Here is an 11989-nt window from a genome sequence, read left to right as displayed (position 1 = left end):
GAACCTAGTCAGTTGCATAGCTGAATGCATTCAACTGAAATATGTCTTCCACATTTAACCCAACCCCTCTGAATCAGAGCGGTGTGGGGGGCTGCCTTAATCAACATCATGTCATCCGTGCCCAGGGATCAGTTGTTGTTGGGGATTAACTGCCTTGTTCAAGGGCAGAACGGCAGATTTTTCCACCTTCCCGGCTCGGGGATTCAAACCAACACTCTTAACCGCTAGGCTACCTGCCGCCACTACAATGACCCTAAGTATGATGAGATGTTATAATTGCTTTAATTCTAACCAATACATTTGGTAAGTTTAAATGACTGTGAGTACAGATCAAGGGCCAGTGTCACGCCCTGGCCTTAGTATTTTGTGTTTTCTTTATTATTTTGGTCAGGCCAGGGTGTGACATGGGTTTATTTATGTGGTGTGTTTTGTCTTGGGGTTTTAGTAGGTATTGGGATTGTGGCTTAGTGGGGTTCTCTAGCTAAGTCTATGGCTGTCTGAATTGGTTCTTAATCAGAGGCAGGTGATTATCGTTGTCTCTGATTGGGAACCATATTTAGGCAGCCATATTCTTTGAGTGTTTCGTGGGTGATTGTTCATGTCTCTGTGTTTGTTTGCACAAGATAGGCTGTTTCGGTTTTCACTGTATGTTTTTGTATAGTTCATGTTTTTGTCTTCATTAAAACATGTATCAAGAATACCACGCTGCATTTTGGTCCGACTCTCCTTCGACGGAAGAAAACCGTAACAGCCAGTGGTAGTTCAAATGAAATAGAATTGTATTTGTCACATACGCTGAATACAACAGGTGTAGACTTTACCGTGAAATGCTTTTATAAAAAATTATTATCAAAATAAAACATTTAATATAATTAAATAAAATAGTAACACAAGGAATACAATTAAATACACAATAATGGAGCTATATACAGGGAGTACTAGTACCACCAGTAATGGAAACCCATTTCATGAAGAGTTGTTGTGCTGATGTTGCTTCCAAAGGTAGTTTGGAACTCCGTAGTGATGACAGACGATTTTTACTCGCTACACGCTTCAGCACTCGGCGGTCCCATTCTGTGAGCTTTTGTGGCCTACCACTTCACGGCTGAGCCGTTGTTGTTCCCAGACGTCTCCACTTCAGAATAACAGCACTTACAGTTGACCAGGGCAGCTCTAGCAGGGCAGAAATCTGACGTACTGACTTTTTGGAAATGTGGCATCCTATGACAGTGCCACGTTGAAAGAGCAGTCTATTTCCTCTGGTTGTATATCAACGAAGAGTAACCAATCAATGAATATCCCTATTCATTTCAAAGAGGGGACCTAACAGCAAAATGAAGGGTGTGATTTTATGTTCTATGTTCTACCTGGAAAAGTCCATTAGTGCCGATAATGATTATGTTAGTTGGCTAGGAGAAGAGAAGTTAAAATTCACATTGTGGTGATTCAGATAATTATTATTTGGAGAAGAGGGGGAAAAAAGTATTGTTTTATTGTATTTTTTTGTGTTTAGTATTTAGTGTGTTATTCGTTTTTTGTGTGTGTTTTGCGTGACTGTCTTGTACTACTAGGGGCTCTCCAGAGACAGAAGAGTCCATTTCCTCTGGTAATCTATCAATGAAGAGTGGCGAATCCATGGATATTCCTATTAGTTTCAAAGGAGGGGTCTCTCTACGAAACAAAGGGTGAGATTCTGATTTGCACCCAGCTGTAAATAAAACCACACCATATGTCATAATAATGCTGACCTCATGAAATATAAGATCTGTGACTTAATGTAAAACAAAATACACATCATAATAACAGATAGGTAGGTTACCATGTGTTATATTATCATGATAACAGATAGATAGGTTACCATGTGTTATATTATCAGGACATTATGTGTTAAACTGAATGGATCAGGTTATTTTGATCAATATATTTGATAACTGTTATTTCCAATTCCCACCAGGCCAGTAGAGGTACCTTGTGATATCTGCTCTGAGGTCCAAGCTGTGAAGTTCTGTCTGACCTGCAGTGTGTCCTACTGTGAGACCCACATCAGACAGCACTATACAATAGCAGCACTGCAGAGACACACACTGGTGGATGTGACTGGAGACCAGGTGCAGAAACTCTGCCAACATGACTACAGTCCTCTGGAGGTGTTCTGCAGGACATACCAGATGATGATCTGTAGTCAGTGTGCAGAGACAATCCACAAAGGACATGATACCACCATCCATGAGAAAAAGAAAGCTGGAACACAGGTAGCTACTGGTGTCCTCTGTTTTCTTTATTTCAGAATGTGCATTATTTGCTTGATAAAGAAGGGTTAAAGCAGTCTTGCTTTGTTTTCACAGACCAAGAGTTGTGATGGAGACCAAGACCAAACACTTACCTCATATGATGGTAGGTTTATGTTTCACAAGCAGTTCTAAGATCGCATGGCAACCACAGAGACAGGCCAAAGTACAATACAAGGTGTTTTATTATAAATTCAGCTTTTTCAACAATGACAATACCCAGTATCACTGCAGCCTGATTAGAACATTTAAAGGGCCAGGATTTACAGTAGTGCTTCCTGTAAAAGTTGTGTCATACTGCAGCACACCTTGCGAGCTGCCACAGAATTCTATGGCATGTTATTTAATTGTCAGCCATTATTGCCATTAATGCTAGTTAGTGCTAGTTTGACCACCAGCGGAGCATTTGACAGTCTTCAATATTGGCTGTACTAGAGAATTTAAAACCTTTTTTGAAAGAGCATAGGAAAGAGATTGATTTTAAGAAATGTAGCTTAATTAATTTGATTAATATTATGGTGTTTCTTTCCAAGAATAAACTAAAACGAAACCCTCAGGGTTTCCTTTAGGAAAATATGGCGCTATACAACGTGACCGGTCGGGAGTAGGCTACAGTTCTATAAGCAAAATAATCCTAACATTTCCACACCCTAATTGTAGTCTAACCAATACCCAAATGGAGATTCAATGAAAATAAAAGTCTCATTGATGTATGAAGACCAGTCCCCATGCTTGTCTCAAAGCAGCACAAAATGGTGCTGAAATAGTTGACCACGCGGGTAGGCTATTGCTTCAAATTCTATTGCTTCTAACTTCAATATGCTTTAAATGCCACAATGTCACAAATAATTGAACACACGCAATTCTTAAAACGCGAATGCTTTAATATTTAATCATTTATTCCCTCCGAATTCATATTCATTATATAAATCGGCCCATGTGCACCTTGATATTGGGGATGCGCCACGCAGCCGTGCCTAACGGGGAAAGGGGGGAAGGAGCCGGTCCGGCGTAACCCAGGCGACATGGAGATGCAGGGATCCGAGCTTGGGCGAGAGCCGAAGCCACCCTCCCGGTCAAGAACCCTGTGCCGAGGGAAGGGAGAAGCGGAGGGTGTGGGCCCCCTACCCTACCCAGTCCTCAGAGAGTCATAGATACTCCCGCCGTTTATCCGTGCGGGAGTATTTATTTGGTCTGTTTCGCTTTATGGCCCTCTGATCTGCACTTGTTAGATGGCCCTCCGACCTGCAGCCATTTTCTACGGTTATATATGTGTTCCCTTTCTTTTAGTGTATCTTACTGCCTGTTTTACTACCGTCCTGGGCTTATAGATGGAGTCAATCCTTTATCAGATGAACCGCAACATGTCGGCTAAAGAGATTTAATTCATGAATGCAATTAAAAGTTTTACATTTTGTGATAGTGAAGACCAAAATTACAGTTACACTAACTAGGCTAATCACACAATTGTACAAAATGGTAAGGGAACTGGTGAAGAAAGTTACCCCTCTACATACACATTTATTTCACAGTAGTAGATCTAATTACATTTTGAGGATTCTAAATTAATATCTAAGGGGCTTTTACACAATTAAGATGCAGGGTTAATAAAAAAAACTGTTTTGAAATGTTTATGTTTATTAAGTAGTCTTGCTTGTGTCAGAGCAGCGCGAAACAGTGCTGAAATAGTTGACCACACGCAGGTAGGCTATTGCTTGTTGGCGGGGATTTTCACACAGTAGCCGGGCTATTAAACTAATCGTTGGATAACAGATCGGCTCTCGGAACTCATTAACACGCTTTACTGTGTGTGTTTCAATATTTTCTCTCACTCTCTCTCACACACTTGCTGTCTTGACCTCTGAATGCTCGGCTATGAAAAGCCAACTGACATTTACTCCTACTGTCACACCCTGACCGTAGACTGCTTTGTATGTTTCTATTTTTTGTTTGGTCAGGGTGTGATTTGGGTGGGCATTCTATGTTTGTATGTCTAGGTTTTGTATTTCTATGTTTTGGCTGGGTATGGTTCTTAATCAGGGACAGCTGTCTTTTGTTGTCTCTGATTGAGAACCATACTTAGGTAGCCTGTTTTCCCACTGATAGTTGTGGGTGGTTATTTTCTGTTTAGTGTTGGTTGCACCTTGCAGAACTGTTTCGGCTATTCTTTTTGTTATTTTGTATTCAGTGTTCAGTCAGTTAAGCGTATATGAACACGTACCCCACTGCATTTTGGTCTGACGATTCCTCTTCTTCTCCCGATGAATGCCGTGACACCTACACTCTAAAAAGAAAAGGTTCCTGTAGTATGCTTTAGGGGTTCTTCAAATTGAAACTGAGGGGGAACCCCTATAGGTTCTTTGATAGAACCCTTGAAAAAGGTTATTCGGAGCACCCCTTATAATGGTTCCTCAAAGAACCCTTTGGGGTTAATTTTTTTAACTTCCTGTCCACCCTCCCTCCATTATAACAAATATTTTAATAATAATAATAAAAATATTGACAATTTGGATTTAAATAATTAATTGTTTATTTAGTGGCACCACAAATGTGAATTAATATTAACAAAACAATTGACCAAACAAAACACATTACAAATAAAGAAGATTATTTATGTCAGAGTCGTGTGTATAGGTGGCAGGGAAGTCAGGCGCAGGAGAATCAAACGGAGTGTGATGGAATATTTAATAACAAATAAACTAAGTATACTCCAAACACTAATAAAACGATAAACAAAGTGGTTACGAGGACCCGTCGCGCACCAATACAGAACCAACACAACACTGAATAACAAACAATCAGGGGAAACAGAGGGTAAATACACAACAGGTAATGAATGGGATTGAAACCAGGTGTGTAAGAAGACAAGACAAACCAATGGATAATGAAAAATGGATCAATGTTGGCTAGACGTCGACCGCCGAGCACCGCCCGAAAAAGGAGTGACAGTACTCCCCCCCCCCCCCCCCCCCCCCCCCCACGCGCGGCTCAAGCAGTGCGACGACACCGGCGGGCGAGGTACAGGGCGATCCGGATGGAGACGGTGGAATTCTGATAACATGGAAGGATCTAACACGTCCTCCACCGGAACCCAGCATCTCTCCTCCGGCCCGTAACCCTCCCAGTCCACGAGGTACTGAAGGCCCCTCGCCCGACGTCTCAAATCCAATATGGATCGAATAGAGTAAGCCGGGACCCCCTCGATGTCTAGAGGAGGCGGAGGAACATCACGCACTTCAGCCTCCTGGAGCGGACCAGTCTCCACCGGACTGAGTAGAGACGCATGGAATGAGGGGTTAATACGGTAATTAGTGGACAGTTGTAACCTATAACATACCTCGTTCACTCTCCTCGGGACTTTAAACGGCCCCACAAACCGCAGACCCAGCTTCCGGCAGGGCAGGCGAAGGGGCAGGTTTCGGGTCGAGAGCCAGACCCTGTCCCCTGGTGCGAACACCGGTGCCTCACTGCGGTGACGGCCTGCGTCAACTTTCTGGTGCATTATGGTGCGCTGAAGGTGGACGTGGGCTGCCTCCCAGGTTTCCTCAGCACGCCGAAACCAACTGTCTACCGCAGGAGCCTCGGTCTGACTCTGATGCCAAGGAGCCAGAACCGGCTGATACCCTCAAACACGTTGAAAGGGAGTAAGGTTAGTAGAGGAGTGACGTAGCGAGTTCTGGGCCATCTCTGCCCAGGGCACGAACTTCGCCCACTCCTCAGGCCGGTCCTGATAATAAGACCGCAGAAACCTACCCACATCCCACCAACTGCCCATTACTCTCGGGGTGAAAACCTAAGGTAAGACTAATCGAGACCCCCAGACGTTCTATGAACGCCTTCCAGACCCTTGATGTGAATTGGGGACACCGATCAGACACTATATCCTCAGGCACCCCATAGTGCCGGAAAACGTGTGGAAACAGGGCCTCCGCAGTTTGTAAGGCCGTAGGGAGACCGGGCAAAGAGAGGAGACGACAGGACTTCGAAAACCGATCCACAACGACCAGGATCGTGGTGACACCCTGAAGGTGGAAGATCAGTTAAAAAAATCCACCGACAGGTGCGACCACAGCCGTTGTAGAACGGGTAAAGGATGTAGCTTACGTCTGGGCAGGTGTCTAGGAGCCTTGCACTGGGCGCACACCGAGCAGGAGGAAACATAAATCCTCACGTCCTTAGCTAAAGTGGGCCACCAGTACCTCCCATCAAGACAGCGCATCATCCGACCTATCCCAGGATGACCAGAGGAGGGTGACGTGTGTGCCCAATAGATCAATCGGTCGTGGACAGCAGACGGAACGTACAGACGACCAGCTGGACACTCAGGGGGAGAGGGCTCTGCACTTGACGCCCGCTCAATGTCCGCGTCCAGCTCCCACACTACTGGCGCCACCAAACACGAATCTGGGAGTATGGCAGTGGGATCCATGGACCGCTCCTCTGTGTCATACAGCCGGGACAATGCGGCTGCCTTAACGTTCTGGGAGCCTGGTCTGTAAGAAAGAGTAAACACAAAATGAGTGAAAAACAGGGCCCACCTTGCCTGGCGAGGATTCAGTCTCTTCGCTTCCCGGATGTACTCCAGATTGCGATGGTCAGTCCAGATGAGAAAAGGGTGTTTAGCCCCCCGAGCCAATGCCTTCATGCCTTCAAGGTTTTTATGACAGCTAGCCGCTCCCGGTCCCCCACATCATAGTTTCACTCCGCCGGGCTGAGCTTCTTCGAAAAGAAAGCACAGGGGCGGAGCTTCAGTGGCACACCCGAACGCTGAGAGAGCACTGCTCCTATCCCAGCTTCAGATGCGTCCACCTCCACTATGAATGGCAAAGAGGGATCCGGATGCACCAACACAGGCACCGAGGTAAACAGAGTCTTCAGGTGCCTAAAAGCCCTGTTCGCCTCAGCAGACCACTGCAAGAGCACTGGGCCCCCCTTTAGCAGTGACGTAATGGTTGCAGCTACCTGACCAAAACCCCGGATAAACCTCCAGTAGTAATTGGCAAATCCTAAAAAGCGCTGCCTCCTTTACCGTGGTTGGAGTTGGCCAATTACGCACGGCTGCAATGCGGTCGCTCTCCATCGCCACTCCTGATGTGGAAATCCTATGCCCTAGGAAAGAGATGGATTGTTGGAAGAACAAGCATTTCTCAGCCTTGACATATAGATCATGCTCCAACAGGCGACCAAGCATCTTGCGCACCAGGGACACATGCTTAGCGCGTGTATCTGAGTATATCAGGATATCATCGATATACACCACTACACCCTGCCCATGCAGGTCTCTGAAGATCTCATCTACAAATGATTGGAAGACTGATGGAGCATTCATCAACCCATATGGCATGACAAGGTACTCATAATGACCTGAGGTGGTGCTAAATGCCGTCTTCCACTCATCACACTTCCGAATACGCACCAGATTGTACGCACTCCTGAGATCCAATTTTGTGAAGAAGCGTGCCCCGTGCATTGACTCAATAACTGTAGTTATAAGAGGTAGCGGGTAACTATATTTCACCGTGATTTTATTGAGACCTCGGTAATCAATGCACGGGCGTAAACTGCCATCCTTCTTCTTCACAAAAAATAAACTTGAGGAGACGGGTGAAATGGAGGGCTGAATGTACCCCTGGCGCAGGGATTCAGAGACATACCGTCTCCGCTTGCGACAGGGGATAAACGTGGGATATACAGCATCTACCAGGAGATCCATCGCACAATCCCCCCGTCGATGGGGTGGTAATTGAGTCGCCTTCTTTTTACAGAAAGCGAGAGCCATATCGGCATATTCTGGGGGAATGCGCACGGTGGAGACCTGGTCTGGACTTTCCACCGTAGTAGCACCAACGGAAACCTCTAAACACCTACCTGAGCACTCTCGCGACCACCCCGTGAGAGCCCTCTGTGGCCAAGAAACAGTGGGGTTATGACAAGCTAACCAGGGTAGGCCTAGCACCACAGAATACGCAGGAGAATCAATAAGGAAAAGACTCATCTTCTCCTTGTGACCCTCCTGCGTTATCATACACAAAGGTGCGGTTACCTCCCTGATAAACCCTGACCCTAATGGTTGACTAAGGCATGAGCAGGGAAAGGCATATCCACAGAAACAATAGGGATCCCTAAGATATGAGCTAAACTTTTATTAATGAAATTCCCAGCTGCGCCTGAATCTACTAGAGCCTTATACTGGGAATGCAGGGAAAAATCCAGAAAAGTGACAGAGACAAACATTAGTGCAACAGAGGGCTCGGGATGAGAATGGTGCTTACTCACCTGGGGTGATGCCAGAGTGCCCTGCCTGCCTTCTCTATTCCCAGAGGAACCAACCCGGCACCGACCAGCAGTGTGCCCTCTGCAACCATAGATGGTGCTCGAGCGGGAACCCCCTCCGTTCTCCCTGTGCACCGTCCCTCCTAATTCCATAGGTTCGGGAGAGAGGGTGCGAGAGGATGGAACAACCAGACTCCGATCTAGACGTCCACGAGTAGCCAGCATGTTGTCCAGCCTGATGGACATGTCCACCAGCTGGTCGAAGGTGAGGGTGGTGTCTCTACAGGCCAGCTCCCGACGGACGTCCTCGCGTAGACTACAACGGTAATGGTCGATCAGGGCCCTGTCACTCCATCCAGCGCCGGCAGCCAGGGCCCTAAACTCCAGAGCAAACTCCTGTGCACTCCTCGTCCCCTAACTCAGATGATAGAGGAGCTCACCCGCCGATCTGCCTTCAGGTGGGTGGTAGAATACTGTCCTGAAATGGCAGGTGCACTCCTCAAAATGGTCCAACGCTGCATCTTCCTCTCTACACACCGCGCTGGCCCATTCCAGGGCTTTCCCGGTGAGGCAAGAGACGAGGGCGTAACTCTTCTCACGGTCAGATGGAACTGGGAAGACCGTGGCCAGATACAAGCTTAGTTTGAGGAGAAAACCCTGGCAGCCGGCAGTATCTCCGTCGTACCCCTTAGGCACGGATAAATGGATCCTGCTGGGTTCAGGCGGGAAAAGGGTGCTCAGGGGAGACCCCGGTTGTGCTGGTGGAGGTGCTGGAAAAACTCCCTGTCTCTCCCAGCGGTCCATGTTCTGGACAACGCAATCCATGGCGGCACTCAGATTGTCAATCATCTCCGTGTGTTCCATGCCGCGCTCCTCCACCTCCATGGCCGGGGTATCTTCTCCTGCTGACTTCATTATTTGGTCAGATTCTGTCAGAGTCGTGTGTATAGGTGGCAGGGAAGTCAGGCGCAGGAGAATCAAACACTAATAAAACGATAAACAAAGTGGGTATGAGGACCTGTCGCGCACCAATACTGAATAACAAACAGGGGAAACAGAGGGTAAATACACAACAGGTAATGAATGGGATTGAAACCAGGTGTGTAAGAAGACAAGACAAAACCAATGATGGCTAGAAGACCGGTGACGTCGACCGCCGAGCACCGCCAGAACAAGGAGAGGCAACGACTTTGGTAGAAGTCGTGACAATTTAACTAGGCAAGTCAGTTAAGAACAAATTCTTATTTACAATGTCAGCCTAGGAACAGTGGCAAAACCCAGATGATGCTGGGCCAATTGTGCGCCGCCCTATGGGACTCCCAATCACGGCCGGATGTGACTCCGCCTGGATTCGATCCAGGGACTGTAGTGATGCCTCTTGCACTGAGATACAGTGCCTTAGACTGCTGCGCCACTCGGGAACCATATATATTTTATTTATACATACGGGTGGTGCCATCCATGTATATATATTTTTTTTTTTTTTTCACAACATTAACCATGTGTGTTCTCTTGTTTTGTACTGTTCTGTAGTTTTGATCCAATGATTCATCTGACAAACTAAGAAATTTGCATCCTGCAGGCCCAGGCAGGATCAAAACTGGCGAGAGTATTTGTATCATCATTTTATTAACAAATGCATGAAGATGTTGATAAAGAGGCCACATTTGCCTCGGGATCCATCCCAGTTGGTATTCTGTAGAACCATGCGTTTTTTCAGTGCGGCCCGTTGTCCAGCCCTTTGTCTACTGATCTCCACCAATGGTCGTCGGCATGGTTGTATGATCTGCAAAAGCACATTCACATTCACAATTATCGATTTTATTACACAGTATGCCTACATATTGATAGGCTATATACAGTTGAAGTCGGAAGTTTACATACACTTAGGTTGGAGTCATTAAAACGTGTTTTTCAACCACTCCACAAATTTCTTGCTAACAAACTATAGTTTTGGCAAGTCGGTTAGGACATCTACTTTGTGCATGACACAAGTCATTTTTCCAACAATTGTTTACAGACAGATTATTTCACTTATAATTCACTATATCACAATTCCAGTGGGTCAGAGGTTTACATACACTAAGTTGACTGTCCCTTTAAAAAAAATTCAGAAAATGATGTCATGGCTTTTGATAGGCTAATTGACATAATTTGAGACAATTGGAGGTGTACCTGTGGATGTATTTCAAGGCCTACCTTCCATCTCAGTGCCTCTTTGCTTGATATCATGGGGGAATCAAAAGAAATCAGCCAAGACCTCAGAAACAAATTGTAGACCTCCACAAGTCTGGTTTATCCTTGGGAGCAATTTCCAAACGCCATGGGACCACGCAGCCGTCATACCGCTCAGGAAGGAGACGCATTCTGTCTCCTAGAGATGAACGTACTTTAGTGCGAAAAGTGCAAATCAATCCCAGAACAACAGCGAAGGACCTTGTGAAGAGGCTAGAGGAAACAGGTACAAAAGTGTCTATATCCACAGTAAAACGAGTCCTATATCGACATAACCTGAAAGGCCGCTCAGCAAGGAAGAAGCCACTGCTCCCAAACCGCCATAAAAAAGCCAGACTACGGTTTGCAACTGCACATGGGGACAAAGATGGTACTTTTTGGAGAAATGTCCTCTGGTCTGATGAAACAAAAATAGAACTGTTTGGCCATAATGACCATCGTTATGTTTGGAGAAAAAAGGGGGAGGCTTCCAAGCCGAAGAACACCATCCCAACCGTGAAGCACGGGGGTGGCAGCATCATGTTGTGGGGGGTGCTTTGCTGCAGGAGGGACTGGTGCAATTCACAAAATAGATGGCATCACGAGGCACGAAAATTATGTGGATATATTGAAGCAACATCTCAAGACATCAGTCAGGAAGTTAAAGCTTGGTCGCAAATTGGTCTTCCAAATGGACAATGACCCCAAGCATACTTACAGCATACAAACCTGACTCAGTTACACCAGCTCTGTCAGGAGGAATGGGCCAAAATTCACCCAACTTATTGTGGGAAGCTTGTGGAAGGCTACCCAAAACGTTTGACCAAGTTAAACAATTTAAAGGCAATGCTACCAAATACTAATTGAATGTATGTAAACTTCTGACCCACTGGGAATGTGATGAAATAAATAAAAGCTGAATAAATCATTCTCTCTGCTATTATTCTGACATTTCACATTCTTAAAATAAAGTGGTGATGCTAACTGACCTAAGACAGGGCATTTTTTCCAGGATTAAATGTCAGGAATTGTGAAAACTTAGTTGAAATGTATTTGGTTAAGGTGTATGTAAACTTCCGACTTCAACTGTACATATGTTTTTTAAGAAAATGCACTGAAACCAAAATACCTTTTTAGTTTTGGTGATCCTCTCAGCTCCGGCTCATTTTCAAGTCCTCTAGTGGTTACAGTCCTAAACCTGGAACGTGTAGCAC

At 45.8% G+C, this 11989-nt stretch overlaps 1 protein-coding gene across 1 annotated transcript in view; it reads left to right on the top strand.

Annotated features, from left to right (window-relative positions):
- Positions 1–1635: 1635 nt before the first annotated feature.
- The window catches only part of LOC139375512 (interferon-induced very large GTPase 1-like), a 43024-nt gene continuing 32670 nt past the window's right edge, over positions 1636–11989 (top strand). The window contains 3 exon segments of the mRNA XM_071117344.1: positions 1636–1685; positions 1955–2252; positions 2352–2394. Coding sequence (XP_070973445.1) covers positions 1636–1685; positions 1955–2252; positions 2352–2394 — 391 coding nt within the window.

This window comes from Oncorhynchus clarkii, chromosome 19 (assembly GCF_045791955.1).
Source record: "Oncorhynchus clarkii lewisi isolate Uvic-CL-2024 chromosome 19, UVic_Ocla_1.0, whole genome shotgun sequence".
NCBI lineage: Eukaryota > Metazoa > Chordata > Actinopteri > Salmoniformes > Salmonidae > Oncorhynchus > Oncorhynchus clarkii.
This window is presented reverse-complemented; position numbering and strand designations above follow the sequence as displayed.